Below are 17,284 nucleotides of genomic sequence, written 5' to 3' on the forward strand. Positions count from 1 at the left end.
GTATGGAGGGTGGATTAGGTACGCCTACAAACCAATTTCATAAAAATAAAAATAAAAAGCAACTATCCATACAGTACATCATATTTCTAATAATAATATTCCCCATATTCTACTAGCCAGACCTGTTTACTTTTAATATTTTTCGGTTTTTGTACTGAAGATTTGCCATTTGTCTTAGGCAGGCAGAAACGGCAGTATCTGATTTCAGTGTGGCGGGGTTGTTATGGATCCTACTAACCCTAACCCACCCTAACCTGAACAAACTAGATTGTTTTTATTTTGCACATATTTTTTTTTAATTGAAAGAACAAATGTAAACAATGAACAATGTAAGTCATTCCTTAAATATCACACATACTGTACATCATGAGCCATATGTCGAATTTTACAGTAGAATCCAGGGAGGAAAAATATGATTTTGTTTTTTTAAAAATAAATGATAAATAATTAAATAAATAAGTAAAATTTTAAAAATACAGAAGATGGCCTTATAAATATAAGTTAAATCTACTAAGAAGAGAAAGAAGTTTAAGGGCTTTCTTATTCATTACAAACTTCAGAGATTTGTACCAAAGCAGAGACTCGTTCAACCAATGATTTAAACAGGGTTTTGCTCAGGGTGCACCCTGCCCCTCGCCCAGAGTCAGCTGGGAGAGGCTCCAGCACGCCCGCGACTCTCGTGAGGATGAGCAGTAAGGAAAATGGATGGATGGATTGTAATAATGGATTGTAATGTAGTTTTTGAGATCGTTGTAATAGTAGTATTATTCCGAAATGTATTCATAGCTACACAAATCAGTGTCTGTGACACAGATTATGTCTTAAATAACATGCTGTACTAAAGACTCAGCGCGTCAATCCATCAATTAAATAAGCACATACAAATACAAAACGTATAGTTTTGAATACTGCACCAAAATAATAGCATGTGACTGCACTAAGTCCGACACATTTTGAGTGTGTGAACGCAGCACGCATGCACGCATTTCCTTGTTCCTGCTCCTGCTCCTCCCAGCTCAGCGCCAAGATGGCAGCTGCGCGAGGGAGATGAGCTGAGAGACGACACATCAGAGTTCTGTCATGAAACAGCCTCGGAGTATGTAGCTCTTGTGGTCTTTGTCATGACATGATATGACAGTAATATGTATTAGCTAGCAAATTTCGTCACACTCCAAAAGACTATTGAAAGATTTTTAGAGAACATGCTTTTCCGTTGGCGAAGCTAGCAAGCAGCGGTCGGCAAATAAATGAACTTGTCTCGTCAGCAACGCAAAAGGAAACATTAGCTTTGCATTCGGTAATTTTCGCTAGTTGCTGTATTCTTTAGTTATTGATAAAGAGAAAGCTTGCAAGACTGCCCTAAAGGGCACAAACGTTACATTTTACGAAGGGTTACTTGATATTCTGTTTGCTGCATTTGGTGCTTGCCTCTTTGCATTGTTTTAGACGACAATATCATAGCTTTTGAGAGAGCACATCAACCACCTAAATTCCAATATTTATTCTTTCCCCCCCCACTAGATCAATTTCATCATGGCCATCACTCAGTTCCGTCTGTTTAAGATCTGCACTTGCCTAGCCAGTTTGCTCTCTTTCTTTAAGAGATTGATATGCAGGTAAGTGTTCAGGAAAACATTAAAGCAATCTAAAATATATCAGTATTTTATATAATATGGTAGCTGTAGGGTTTTGGCATCACATTGAATAGATTTACCCTTAACATAGGCATCCATCAATTTTCTATTTCAATTATCTGATTGTCATGTAAATGTTATTATTGCATGCAAAAACGGTTAAAACTCAAACTTCAGGTGTGACCCTAATTCCCCTTTTTATCGTCTTTCTTATCTTTGGGCAATAAAGGAGTGGAAGGGGCCGAAAGCTCAGTGGGGATCAAATAACTCTCCCGACAACAGTGGATTTCTCATCATCAGTACCAAAACAGGTTAATAGTGAACTCTGTGGATTTAACCAGCTGCTCCAGTCTTATTAGGAAAAAAAAAAAAACAAGGACAAGCAACATGTTGTAAGGTTTAATATCATACAGTACTTCCATTTTGTGTGGGAAGATTCTTAATGTTTCAGACCTTAGTGGCACTTGGCACGAAAGATCTGTCTGAAAAAAGAGTAGAGATTATTTTTAACAAATAATTTCCCTACAAACTGTGTTTTGTACTGTTCAGTCTACACAGCCAGATGTTGAAGAATGGAGTTCATGGGATGAAGACGCTCCAACAAGTATTAAGATTGAAGGTGGTAATGGAAACGTCCACCCTCAACCCACTGAAATTGACGAGCCCGACTACTTCAAGGACATGGCGCCAACCATCAGGAAAACACAGAAGGTATATCCATACTTATCGCAAATAAATATGTTTAGCGTTTGTTCTTTCCATTTTGAATTGGCAATCGAAAATACAATGAAATTGTGACTGCTTAATTTGTGATTTGTTTTATTAATATAACACAAAAGACTATAATTCAATATTAGGTTAGAATCAAAAATACAACATTGAAAAAAAGGCCACAGGACTGAATTTGATTTTAATATTTGATTGGTGATTAAAATCATCTTCATGCATTACGTCTGACACGGAATATATGCTTTTCCTGCAATCAGAATAGGTTTGTGAACGTTTTCTTTTTGTTTGGTCTTTTTGAGGCATACTGTGTACTGACTTTCCAGAGCTCCACCACCCCCCCGATCGAGACTTATTCACAAAGTTCCTCACGTATCATTGCACAATGGTTGGAAAATGAATGAAGGTGACGTTGTTGTTCAAGTGATTTGCCCTAAGTCTACTTGTCCACATGTGGTGTTCCTTCCCTGTGGATATGACTTGAAAACAGACAAACAGTGGGGAATCAATTGTCGTGCCTTCCTCTCTAAGAGTGATGTTTTGTTCCTTCAACAAAACATAATTGTCCATGTTCTAATTTGGCTGATGGGTTGTGGTCCTGACTGATTGTGGCAGCTAACAGGTTTATGCATCTTTACTGATGTTATTTACCATGTGTCCGAACGATAGCGGACACATGGCTGATTAAATTCTGTCCTGTGGCCTTTTTTTCCCGTTTTGTATATTATTATGAGCCTAAAATTGAAATGTGAAAAATGAGGCATTTTTGTTTTGTTTTTTGTTTTTCAATTTCCAATGGAAAATGGAAACAAATGATGTATGTATTCATAGACCTACTGCTTTTATTTTTTTTTAAAACTGCAACTTCATTGTACAAATTAAGTTTCTCTTCATCTTGGCAAATGTTTTAATAGTTATATACTATAGTAGTTGTTATTCACATCCCCACTAAAAAAATGTTAGCATATCATGTAGTTACTAAGTATCAAATCTAATATGGGAGACACGCTTCAGAAAACCTTGAACTGATTATGTGGTTACTTTTGTTTGTGACATTTGAAAGAAAAATCAACAGATGATGAAATATATTGTTTGTTGTAAGTAATATCGTCTTGAGCTTATGATAAAACCATCGTAAGTTTCTGCATTCTGTCCATATGCTCATATTTAATAGCAGAAAGCAACACATTTTTCTGTTATACAATGCATGTTGAGACCTGAGTTTAAAAAATTTACAATTTTGATTTATTTTATTTTTATTTTTTTAAGTTTGGTGCGAAATACGTGCAATATTTTCTTCCCTTGTGGAAGCGGCACTGTTTTTGCCAAGCTGCCAAATTACCCTAGTCAATTAATGGATGAGTGTATCTGGCGCATGCAGCGCACATCGCCAAAGAAAAATACTCCCACTTCTTCGGCAACTGCACCAAGCAAGTCTGTGCCATTTATCAGAAGCTCAGCTAATCCGTGCATGCAGAATAATGCAATTGAGCTTCGCTTACCTTTTTAGGTTTTGATACAGTGTTCAGACAGTGTAGTGTGGCGGCGGGACTGTGGCCATCATTTGAAAGTGGCAGATCTTTGCCCAGCCTAGCTGCCAAGTAATTGGCAGAGAACCGTCATGTTCTGTAAATTTGGCTGCACTGTTTCATAACAGTGGGGATGGAATTCAGAAGGGCTCACTAACCGAAATAGACTGGTAAAAGATTTACTTGGACCTTAGTCAAGGCTTACAACTTTTGGATGCAAGAAATGTAAGAAGTCGATTCGTCATGATGTCTCCTTTAATGCTATGACATCTGACAATTAAACTTTTGTGTCGTTACATTGCATCTAGAGCACAGGTCCTAAAACCTCGTTATTGTCTTAAAAAATATCAGGACTTTCAATTTCGAGGTGAATTTATGCCACACATCTCTCACAGTGAAGAAATAGGGAATAGGCAGTTTTACATCACTTCTCAGACTATTTTTTTCCTCAAACTATTTTCAAGTGTTAATTGGTTAGTAATGCTAAAAAAATAAAATAAAAAAAAAACAGATGACATGGGCACAGATAAATAATATCGATTTGTGAAAAAACTTGGTATGTTTCTGTCTATTTTCAACTTCGCAGATAGTGCTAAAGAAAAGGGAGCCATTGAACTACCTGGTGCCTGATGGCTCAGCAGGTTTCTCCAGCAGACTAGCAGCCTCTCAGGATATGATGACTTTCTGCCCACCTTCAGTGAGTTCTCTTTTATCCTCTCTTAAGCTTCAGGCATGCATTCTGTTTATGGCTGAGAAAGACATGAAAGTGAAGGTTTTATTGTTGATGACCGTTAACATGAATTTTATCCTCATGTAAAAGCTTGACCTAACATGGTAATACAATTATTGTATGCCAGGGCTTGTCAGGAAGTCCCTGTCCCATGTCTCCTTTTGTAATGTGGGGGGAAAACTTTGGTCCTAAGTGATGTCACTTCTGCATTCTGTGTGAACTTGGAGCGGTCATGTCATCGGATCACGGAAGAGCTGTTATCAACTAAATGTGGATTTACTGAAAAAGACAAACCCTAATTTAAGTGTTTGCATCATGCACAAGACCAATGTTGAGATGTATGAATAAATGCATGCTCAACACAATGTGGACTGCATCATAGGGGAAATCTGGTCTGGAGAACTCTTGGTGATTTGTAAAATGGATAAAACAACCCTACTAAGAAGAGCTTCTACTCCATATTGCAACATCAGCATAGTGAGCCAGCTCCAAATTATGAAAGAACTACTCATCTGGCACATATATTTAATGTATATATTATCCAGACCAAACTGTGGGCCATGGTTTAAGAAGCATGGACTCACATTTCTTCAGACTCACTAAAAGTTGGAACGGTTCAATGCTAAAACCTACCTGACTTAAGTTTAAAGGATTAAAAAGAGGTCTTCACGGGGTACAAATCAGGATTTAGGGATGCACAGCCCCCAGTGAGACTATTAAGCACACAGAACAATGCAATCACCGGTACTACTAAAATTAATACTAATAATGGAATAAAGGACATCACACAACATGGTAATTTGAACTTGCATATGTTATTTTGGACAAATTCTAAATTGTGCTACAACAATGACATTCAAATTGTATTAAATTTGAACTACTTAATAAACAAACATCGAAAACTAGAATCAAGTAACAGTTGACAAAGTGTCTTCAGCATAACCTAAACTTAAGTGTAACCTTGAAACTTTTAATGCACAAAGGACTAAGTATCAAATCTAATATGGGAGACACGCTTCAGAAAACCTTGAACTGATTATGTGGTTACTTTTGTTTGTGACATTTGAAAGAAAAATCAACCGATGATGAAATATATTGTTTGTTGTAAGTAATATCGTCTTGAGCTTATGATAAAACCATCGTAAGTTTCTGCATTCTGTCCATATGCTCATATTTAATAGCAGAAAGCAACAAATTTTTCTGTTATACAATGCATGTTGAGACCTGAGTTTAAAAAATTTACAATTTTGATTTATTTTATTTTTATTTTTTTAAGTTTGGTGCGAAATACGTGCAATATTTTCTTCCCTTGTGGAAGCGGCACTGTTTTTGCCAAGCTGCCAAATTAGGGATGCACAGCCCCCAGTGAGACTATTAAGCACACAGAACAATGCAATCACCGGTACTACTAAAATTAATACTAATAATGGAATAAAGGACATCACACAACATGGTAATTTGAACTTGCATATGTTCTTAATTATTTTGGACAAATTCTAAATTGTGCTACAACAATGACATTCAAATTGTATTAAATTTGAACTACTTAATAAACAAACATCGAAAACTAGAATCAAGTAACAGTTGACAAAGTGTCTTCAGCATAACCTAAACTTAAGTGTAACCTTGAAACTTTTATTGCACAAAGGAGAAAGAAAGGAAGAGTGATGCATCATATGTGAAGCAAGCAGAGACAAACACAGGCAGAAATAAAATGGCAAGCATTTGACTAGTCGACTGACTTGCACATTACTACCTGCAACCCCTGACACCTCAAAGCAGGAGTCCTCAGATCCATACATAGAGTAGTTGTGGCTGAAAATACAGGTACTTTTGCAGCACAAATTCTTGCAGTGTTATTAGTAAACCTGTGATGAAGCCAACTGAAGTGGATACTAAAACCTCCAGTGCGTTAGAAATGTTAGGTATGGTTGTTTGCAAATTATTAAGATGTATGGGTCTAAAATGCAAATTGAATGACTTTGGTACATTTTTGTACATGAACTATTTCACTCTACATTTTCTGCTTACTCTTTATTCAGTGTTTTGTAAGGCAACTATTATATTCCAAATACACTGACACTAGGCTTTTTAATTAAGAAAGTTCATCCATTTGTCTACTAGTAAAATGTACATTGGAACCCATTCAAACTCCTGACTCAAACAAAAATCCTCTCCATATGTTCAAGCTTAGAAATTATAGTAAAGGCAGTGTTCATAATACATCTGATGCATGACACACAAAGAAAAGCTGTATGACAGGCGAGTCATATACTGGAGTTTGATTTCTTTCTGTTGTATTTATGCTATAAAATTCTTATTGGTGCGATTGTATCACTTTGTACAGGCAGAGCTTGGCGAAATGGACAACTGGCAGGGCGACACCAATGCTTGGGAGGATGAGTCTGATGCCACCTGGGAAGCAGAGGAGGTGCTCAGGTAATGCATCTACTGTATTTCTGTACCTACGTTCAGTCCATAGGCGTGTAGGTTCATTCTTTGACCAACAGATGGCAGCGTTTACCACTACAGTGTATTCCAACATGGAAATAGAGGTGGAGTTTGCTTTCATGATCAACAGACATATTTTACCATTTTTAACCCTTGTAACAGACAACAGAAGCTGGCTGAGAGAGAAAAGCGATCCATGGAGCAGCAAAAGAAGAAGATTGAGAAAGACGCTCAGAGGATGATGAAGAAAGAGCAGAAGATGGCTGTTAAGCTTTCATAACATTCTGTTAATGCTCAGTTTTGAGCCAGAGGAATACAAGGGAAAGACACTGAATCAGTTGTGAGTTTATCTTTAAAATCATCAAACCATCCAAAGTTCTCATGCTGCACTGCAACATTTCAGTAACCTGTCTTCGTCCAGCAGCCATTCCTGTGCGTTTACGAGCAGCAGCAGTGACTCCTTCTTGGGTTCGCGCACTAACCCCATTTTCCCATGTTTCGAAACCATTTTGGTTTTTAAGCCTGAATTAGGATTTCTGTGCCCCCAATTTATTTTAGGTGTATGTGCTAGTTAGCACGTGCCCTACTAAAGCTGTGTCAATAAACTGAACCTGTACTGTACTACCTTTTCATATAAGGTGTACAATTGCTTTTCTTTCTTTCTAACTGCAAAGGACATAGGTGTAACTATTTTTTTAAGAATCACCGTTTATCAGTGACATTGGTCAGCTTAATAATTGTTTTTATATTTATGTTTCATTGTTTAAAAACCATTTCCCCCAATGATTGCTTGCACTGTACCTCTGCAAAATTAGTGATCAAAGATAAATGGCATAATCGAGCCTGTAAAGATGAGCTGTGGGTTTCTATGGTAACAACATGGCTACTAACATGAGTCACAGACTGATTTAAAAATGTACTGTCACTCATTGTCATTTTTTATGAATTGGTCTTGGAGAACTGCAAATAGGTGCCATCATTTATGAGGTATGAATCGCTCTCACTAGCTACATCACTTATTGTAGCCTACCTTTGTCATTTAGATTTTCACTGGCAGCCTTTGTGAAGTGAAATGTGCATTTCTTTGTGGTCTGGATTTTTGAAAGCGGTGGATGCAAAGTCAGGGGTCACTGAACCACATAGGTCATTGTTAATACAGCTCGAGTGATAAGATATGATCAGGCTTAAACAAAGAAAGCAGGTTTAGTTAATTGAACTGCCTTTGAGAATCTAGATTATTAAGCAATAAGATCGCCCTGTTTCACCAACAGTTTGCACGGTACTTTGATGTGTCGATTCAGAAATTGAATTGTTTCTTATTATTTCTGATGTGCAGTATACAGTGTTTTGATTATTAAAGAAACAGGACTGTCACTGAAGTCATCATCCTGAAGTATACCCTCACAGCTTTTTGAATAAACTTCTATGATTCAGGTGAATAACATGCTTTCTGAATAAAATGGGTTGTGAAGGATGTCTCACCAGAATTGAGCTAATCTTATACAGAAGCAAAGATGGTCACACAATTTGAAAAGAAAGCTAGCCAATGATAACTGCTTACGCCCAAGAATTTAGTGGCATTTTGTGCCAACATTAACACACTTTTGTTTACAGAATGCGGCAGATTTTTATTTTTTCTAACTTTTGTTTTTTTTTTAATACACTTAGGAAGTTTCATTTCATTTGCATTAATACTGAGTGTGGCGATTTTTGTCAGATTTTGAAATTTTCCACTTCTGCTTTTTAAATACTGTGTATCTGTAATATATTGCTTAGCTATCATGGAAACTTTTGACCACTTGAATCTTTTTTTAAAAATTATTATTCCTAGTTATACACCCATTTTCTGTAGCGCTTATCCTCGAGAAATGGGCTGTGCTGGAGCCTTCCCCAGCTGACTGGGTTCACCCTGGACTGGTCGGCAGCCAATCGCAGGGCACATATAAACAATCAACCATTCAAACTCACATTCGCACCTACGGGCAATTTAATCTTTTTTAACCTACCATGTATGTTTCTGGGATGTTAGAGGAAACCGGAAAACCCACGAAGGCATGGGGAGAATGTGCAAACTCCACACGGGAGGCTGGATTTGAACCTGGGTCCCCAGACGGTGCTGTGAGGCAGATGTGCTTACCAGTCGACCACCGTACCGCCTCGTGTGATACAATTTGGGTAAAATGGGTTTCATTCTAAACTCACCACTTTTAATTTTTTTGTGTTTTCGTTTGTAATACATCATTTATCAATTTTTGGACAAGAGACCAATTAAAATTCATAGTTTACGAAATAAGTCTTTAATGGATACGGCACGCAATTTAGCAAATTAATGGTACGGTTTTGATTTTTAGAAGTGGAGATATGCTGACTGGAGAATTGCTTTTTGATGTAGAAGTGGGACCTCTGTGCTGGCTGTAAATATTCTGTACAATTAGCAATGTAAAAATGTGGTAACGCTATATGAAAATTTCATTTTTGAATTTGTGTTATCTGCAAGGACTAAAAATAATACATGGATATATTATACTAATGTCAATAAATGGTGGTAAAAACTTAAGCAGTAAAAGGAACAAACAAAAACATTGTTGGAAATGTGTGTTTGGTGCCCACAGCTATTTCTAGGTGGAAGATGGAATTCACTCTGGACTTACTAGCCGATTGATTACTTACTCAGCTGAGGGAAATATATATATACATTTATACAGTGGGTACGGAAAGTATTCAGACCCCCTTAAAATTTTCACTCTTTTTTATATTGCAGGCATTTGCTAAAGTCATTTAAGTTCTTTTTTTCCCACATTAATGTACACACAGCACCCCATATTGACAGGAAAAAACGGAACTGTTGAAATTTTGGCAGATTTATTAAAAAAGAAAAACTGAAATATCACAAAGCCATAAGTATTCAGACCCTTTGCTTAGTATTTAGTAGAAGCACCCTTTTGAGCTAATACACCCAGATCCTCTCCAGTTCTGTCAGGTGAACGTTGGTAGGCAGCCATTTTCAGGTCTTTCCAGAAATGCTCAATTGGGTTTAAGTCAGGGCTCTGGCCTACTTGGCCACATTCATCTTTCCTTCGATTGCAACCAGCCTCCCTGTCCCTGCAGCTGACAAACACCCCCACAGCATGATGCTGCCACCAACATGCTTCACTGTTGGGACTGTATTGGACAGGTGATTAGCAGTGCCTGGTTTTCTCCACACATGCCACTTAGAATTAAGGCCAACAATTTCTATCTTGGTCTCATCAGACCATAGAATCTTATTTCTCACCATCTTGGAGTCCTTCAGGTGTTTTTTTAGCAAACTCCATGCGGGCTTTCATGTGTCTTGCACTGAGGAGAGGCTTCCGTCGGGCCACTCTGCCATAAAGCCCCAACTGGTGGAGGGCTGCGGTGATGGTTGACTTTCGAGAACTTTCTCCCATCTCCCGACTGCTTCTCTGGAGCTCAGCCACACTGATCTTTGGGTTCTTCTTTACCTCTCTCACCAAGGCTCTTCTCCCCCGATTGCGCAGTTTGGCCAGACGGCCAGCTCTAGGAAGGGTTCTGATCCTCCCAAACGTCTTCCATTTCAGGATTATGGAGGTCACTGTGCTCTTAGGAACATTAAGTGCAGCAGACATTTTTTTTTGTAACCATGGCCAGATCTACGCCTTGCGACAATTCTGTCTCTGAGCTCTTCAGGCAGTTCCTTTGACCTCATTATTCTCATTTGCTCTGACATGCACGGCGAGCTGTAAGGTCTTATATAGACAGGTGTGTGGCTTTCCTAATCAAGTCCAATCAGTATAATGTGATATTTCAGTTTTTCTTTTTTGATAAATCAGCAAACATTTCAACAATTGTTTTTTTTCTTTCAATATGGGGTGCTGTGTGTACATTAATGATTAATTTTGGTCCTGTTTGGCTGTTAGGTCAAGTAGAAAGTAGGATCTGTATCCCTTTAATGCCGACACAGCTTTACTGTGTCACAGTAGAGTTTTTAAGCTGCTGCTGTGGTTTCTTAGTATTTTAATAGATGTTTAATTCAAATCAAAGAGTAGATTAGTCGAACAGAACAAGGTTTCTAGAGGGAAGTGAGGAAAGAAGACAACAAAAGACAAAGCAGTATGGGGCAGTAGTGTTACAACCTGTGAGGAAAGGGACGGGACACCGGCCCCACTGAGGCGCCCTGAGAACCGGCGACCCGGAGGAGGATACGGGCACCTAATGCCATCCCCCCAGCAATTCAGCCCGAGGGGCCCGTCGTCAGGATCACCGCCATAAGGCTAGTGAAAACCCACCTCCCCCCCTGTTACTATGACTGGCAGGTCCCCCCGAGAGATGGGTGTATGTGGTGCATTAAAAGGACCTAATCCTAACCTTAACCCATCCTAAACCGCTTTAAGGGCCAAACCCTGGCCCTAAACCTCACCATAAATTACAAACTTCTTTGTTTTTATTTCGCACAAATGTGAGACATGTTTGGGATGGTCATCATGTTACATCTGCGTAGCCTGCCCTTCCCGGACGCAAGAGCCAATCATGTTGTAGTGGGGCATGTCCTGCCTAGAAACTATGTGAATTCTAATCACGGGCAAATATAGGTTTTAGAGAGCATATCATTGTTTAAGTTGCATTTTTGTGAAATATATACACAACTGTTAATTCGCATGTCCACATTTAGGAAGTGGTGTAAATTTTGTGGGATAAACAGTTATGCAACTTTAAAATAAAACTATTATAGATCTTACAATTTACAGTCTTTATGTTGACAGTGTTAATATTTAAAGTTCCTTGTAATTTAGCATTCTTCTGCTTCTTTATATTGAAAGTTATTTTGGGTATTATAGCAATTTGTGCTCATGTACAGTATACAATATTTCCCAAGTATATAAGATATCAGTATCGCTATATTGGATATCCGTCAATATAGCTGATATCTGCTTTTTTTTGTTAGCCTTCAATATCAGTATTGTCATCAGCCCTCAAATTCCATATTGTTCAGGCTCTAGTTAATATAGCTGCAAAATGAATAAAACAAAACATGTCTAGCCATTAACTAAACAAAACATTTTTACCAAATGAATATGCCAGATAAAAGTGACTGAAGAAGGACTTGAAGCTTTGTTAGACCACAATGCATTGCCGCTCGCCGGAGTAAATTTCAGATTTTGACATCAATATTCTGTCTGCATGGATAAACAGGTCAGAAAGGTCATATATTTACCAAGGCGGTTACAGATGATTAGGTTCTGATATATTCCATGGGGACCAAACATGTATGCTCACTTCGATGTCCTGTAGGGATCATTTTAACTGCTTTGTTTCATGTTTGAAATCACTGATGCCTCTCCTGTGAGATTGCTTTTTGCTGGATAAAACTGCTTTTGAGATGACCTACAGTCCTTTCAAAACTGGAAAATAAGAAAGACAACTTTATACACGATATTTCCTATTCCCTGAAGGGTAAATATTTCACCACACATCATCCGAACACAAGCCTACCATGGAGGGTGTTACAGCATCCTATGACTCAGGCTTTTGATGCCTACTGAACCAAGATATGTTGATTATGTAACATGGAGATACCACGGTATGGCAGAATGCAATGTTGTCATCATAGGGATGAAATTAAGTGTTCGTTCCGTGAGTTGTCAGATTTTTCTTTAGAATATTTGAATTGGTGTTACATCACGACGAAGTGTGGGTAGATGGATACGGCATATGCAGTGATGCTAACCCAGTTTGTTTTCAGATTTACAGCTTCAGTGACTACCCCTTAAGTCGATTTAATGCACTTTAACCTGTCAACTGTTTTACCCCAAGGGATGTGAAAATGCAGATTGACAAAGCTTTTACCTGAAATGAGCAGTCATGGGAATGCTGTTTGGATAGTCTGGATAGCTCCCCTTTATTTATTCATGTTGTGAACATCTTAAATTAATAATTTGCCAGCTTTTACAGCCCTCTTACATAAGAGATTCATTTGTTTCATGACGTTCGTAACTAAATGATTAAAATTAATGGAAAGGCGATTCATCTGTTCCAGCCCCCCCCCCAAACATTTTTTAAATGTTCTTTAGTAAGAAAAATCGCACGCTATATTATTGTACTTTATAAAAACATACAGTAATGACATTATTAGAATGTAAAGAATGAAACTTTAGCCACATTTTTTTTTTGCTTCAATTCAATGGCCATTGATCTGCTTCTTCTGGTGTGCACGCCTTTATCACCTGGGAGCTGTATAATAAATCCATCCATTTTCTATATCGCTTATCCTCATTAGAATAAGGGGTGTGATGGAGCCTATCCCAGCTGATTTGGGGCGGTGGGCTGGGCACACCCTGGACTGGATGCCAGCCAATTGCAGGGCACATATAGTCAAACATAGAAAACAAGCATTCATATTCACATTCACACCTAAGGACAATTAATTAAAGGCAAACTTTGCGTGGGATAGCCGCAGTGACGTCACCGCGGTCGCTGTCCGCGCGAGTATAAAGAAGCCTTCAATTAACCTAACATACATGTTTTTGAAATGTTTGAGGAAACCTGAGCACCCAAAGAAAACCCACACGAGCATGGGGAGAACATGCAAACTCCACACAGGAAGGCCGGAGCCTGGATACGGACCCACGACCTTTGAACTGTGAGGTGGTCTTGCTAAGCAGTTGTCCACCGTGCTGCCTAGTATAACACAGACATACGGATATACAGTACATGGAGCCAGTCAAAACTGCTCAGTAAGCCACATTAATATTAGTTGTTCTGCGCAGAGAATAAAGAATATATGCCCAAGTATTGTAATATGTCTACATGTGATTCCACTGTTTGTGTTCAGATATCTGTTGCTTAAAGGGTTATTACACAGTGACACCGATGCTATTTGTTAGCCCATCTGTGGCGTTTTGAATGCAGCCCTATGGGGGGCACAAGCCAATACAAACTGTAGGCCTGTCCCAAGCCCAGATAAATGCAGAGGGTTGATGTCAGGAAGGGCATCCGGCTTAAAACTTTGCCAAACAAATATGAGCGTTCATCTAAAGAATTCCATACCGGATCGGTCGTGGCCCGGGTTAACAACGTCCGCCACCAGCGGCGTCAACCTGTAGAGCGCCGGTGGAAATTCAGCTACTGTGGGTCGAAGTCGAAGAAGAGGTGGAAACCGGGTTCTTCGGCAGAAAGAGAAGAGGAAAGCACAGAGCCTAGAACTGAATGTGGGGACTTTGAATGTTGGGACTATGACAGGAAAATGTCGGGAGTTGGTTGACATGATGATGAGGAGAAAGGTTGATATATTGTGTGTCCAAGGGACCAGGTGGAAAGGCAGTAAGGCTAGAGGTTTAGGGGGAGGGTTTAAATTACTTTACCATGGTGTAGATTGGAAGATAAATGGATTCAGCGTTATTTTAAAAGAAGAGTTAGCTAAGAATGTCTTGGAGTGGAAAAAGAGTATCAGATCAAGTGATGAGGCTGAAACTTGAAATTGAGGGTGTTATGTATAATGTGATTAATGGCTATGCCCCACAGGTAGGATGTGACTTAGAGGTGAAAGAGAAATTCTGGAAGGAGCTAGACGAAGTATTTCTGAGCATCCCAGACAAGGAGAGTCGTGATTGGTGCAGATTGTAATGGACATGTTGGTGAAGGAAATAGGGGTGATGAAGAAGTGATGGGTAAGTACGGCATCCAGGAAAGGAACTTGGAGTGACAGATGGTGTTAGACTTTGCAAAAAGAATGCAAATGGCTGTAGTGAACACATTTTTCCAGAAGAGGCAGGAACATAGGGGACCTCCAAGAGCGGAGGTAGAAGCACGCAGGTGGATTACATCTTGTGCAGACGATGTAATCTGAAGGAGGTTACCAACTGTAAAGTAGTGGTAGGGGAGAGTGTGGATAGACAGCATAGGATGATTGTGTATAAGGTGATTCTGGTGGTGGGGAGGAAGATTAGGAAGACAAAGGCAGAGCAGAGAACCATGTGGTGGGAGCTGAGACAGGACGAGTGTTGTGCATCTTTTCGGGAAGAGATGAGACAGGCTCTCGGTGGACAGGAGGAGCTTCCAGAAGACTTGACCACTGCAGCCAAGGTCATCAGGGAGGCAGGCAGGAGAGTACTTGGTGTATCTTCTGGTAGGAAAGGAGAGAAGGAGACTTGGTGGTGGAACCTCACAGTAAGGAAATCCTACAAGGAGAAAGGTTAGCTCAGAAGAAGTGGGACACTTAAGAAGTGGGACACTTGAGAGGACCGAGGAGAGGCGAAAGGAATACATTGAGATGCGACATAGGGCAAAGGTAGAGGTGGCAAAGGCCAAACAAGAGGCATATGATGACATGTATGCCAGGTTGGACACTAAAGAAGGAGAAAAGGATCTATACAGGTTGGCCAGACAGAGGGATAGAGATGGGAAGGATGTGCAGCAGGTTAGGGTGATTAAGGATAGAGATAGAGACTGGTGCCAGTAGTGTGCTCGATAGACGGAAAGAATACTTCGAAGAGTTGATGAATGAGGAAAATGAGAGAGTAGAAGAGGCAAGTGTGGTGGACCAGGAAGTGGCAATGATTAGTAAGGGGGAAGTTAGAAAGGCATTAAAGAGGCTGAAAAATGGAAAGACAGTTGGTCCTGTGGAGGTATGGAAGCATCTAGGAGAGGTGGCTGTGGAGTTTTTGACCACCTTGTTCAATAGAATTCTAGTGCGTGAGAAGATGCCTGAGGAATCGAGGAAAAGTGTGCTGGTGCCCATTTTTAAGAATAAGGGTGATGTGCAGAGCTGTGGGAACAATAGAGTAATAAAGATGATGAGCCACACAATGAAGTTATGGGAAAGAGTAGTGGAGGCTAGACTCAGGACAGAAGTGAGTATTTGCGAGCAACAGTATGGTTTCATGCCTAGAAAGAGTACCACAGATGCATTATTTGCCTTGAGGATGTTGATGGAAAAGTACAGAGAAGGTCAGAAGGACCTACATTGTGTCTTTGTAGATCTAGAGAAAGCCTATGACAAGAGTACCCAGAGAGGATCTGTGGTACTGCATGCGGAAGTCTGGAGTGGCAGAGAAGTATGTTAGAATACAGGACATGTACGAGGGCAGCAAAACAGTGGTGAGGTGTGCTGTAAGTGTGACAGAGGAATTTAAGGTGGAGGTGGGACTGCATCAGGGATCAGCCCTCAGCCCCTTCCCGTTTGCAGCGGTGATGGGCTAGGATAGGCTGACAGATGAGGTTAGACTGGAATCCCCGTGGACCATGATGTTTGCAGATGACATTGTGATCTGCAATGAAAGCAGGGAGCAGGTGGAGGAACAGTAGAAAGATGGAGGCATGCACTGGAGCATCTGCATCTGTCATCCACACAACTTCCCTTTGAACGCCCTGTTTACACCGATGTCCAGCGGTTGGAGTTCCTTCGTCAAGCCTCCCGGAATGATGGCAAGCTCAGAGTTATTGCACTCAGTCGAATAGGGACTGTAGAGACGCTTCTCCCGGCTGTTCTTTGATCATTAATCCATTGCTCGAGTTGGTCTTCCAACTCGGGCCACCTCGCCTTGTTTCCGCGGAAACTCAGCTTAGTCTTCCTGCGTCCTCCACTTGCGAACCATGGATTTGTTGATCTTGAATACTCTCGCGGCTGCTCGATTCCCATGTTCCTCCGCGGAACTGATAGCTTGCAGTTTAAACTGTGCTTCGTAAGAGTCTCTTCGTAGGTGCCATTTTCGGGGGCCCTTAGCCAAAACGATGGACATACCGGAACTATATACCTACTGTGGGCGTGTCTTTAGCGTCCTCTGTCACGCGCACCCTTCCCCCTTTACATCCGCATGCTGTCCTCAGTCACGTTCGCCTTTCCTCTCTATAAGCAGCGTGTCAGCAGGAAATGCTCCCAGTCAGTCAAGCGGAGCGCTCATTAAAGTCACACAATAACATTTACAGATTTTTGAACTCGGTGCACACATAAGGCGCGCCGCATTATAAGGTGACCCGTCCATTTTGGAGAAAATTTGGAAAAAATACTTTTGAGTACGCCTTATGGTCGTGAAAATACGGTATGTCCAGTCAGCCACTTTCCGAACCGCTGATCCTCACTAGGGTCGCAGGCGTGCTGGAGCCTATCCTAGCCATCTTCAGGCGAGGTACACCCTGAACTGGTCACCAGCCCTTCACTGGACACATAGAAACAAACATTCGCACTCACATTCACACTTATGGGCATGTGGGGGGAAACG

General features: G+C 40.2%; 1 protein-coding gene across 2 annotated transcripts; it reads left to right on the forward strand.

Annotated features, from left to right (window-relative positions):
• The first annotated feature begins 965 nt into the window (after positions 1-965).
• ebag9 (estrogen receptor binding site associated antigen 9) lies at positions 966-8,512 on the forward strand. Of its 2 annotated transcripts, none has more exons than XM_061777512.1 (7): positions 966-1,096; positions 1,522-1,616; positions 1,864-1,945; positions 2,184-2,345; positions 4,476-4,586; positions 6,967-7,058; positions 7,233-8,512. In XM_061777512.1, exons 2-7 carry the CDS (start codon positions 1,534-1,536, stop codon positions 7,348-7,350), a joined length of 648 nt encoding a protein of 215 aa, XP_061633496.1. In that variant the 5' UTR covers positions 966-1,096; positions 1,522-1,533; the 3' UTR covers positions 7,351-8,512. The 2 variants fall into 2 exon arrangements, with proteins under 2 accessions (XP_061633496.1, XP_061633497.1); XM_061777513.1 differs by lacking the exon at positions 966-1,096 and adding an exon at positions 1,168-1,297.
• Positions 8,513-17,284: the final 8,772 nt, after the last annotated feature.

This window comes from Phyllopteryx taeniolatus, chromosome 6, assembly GCF_024500385.1.
Source record: "Phyllopteryx taeniolatus isolate TA_2022b chromosome 6, UOR_Ptae_1.2, whole genome shotgun sequence".
In the NCBI taxonomy this organism is placed as follows: Eukaryota; Metazoa; Chordata; class Actinopteri; order Syngnathiformes; family Syngnathidae; genus Phyllopteryx; species Phyllopteryx taeniolatus.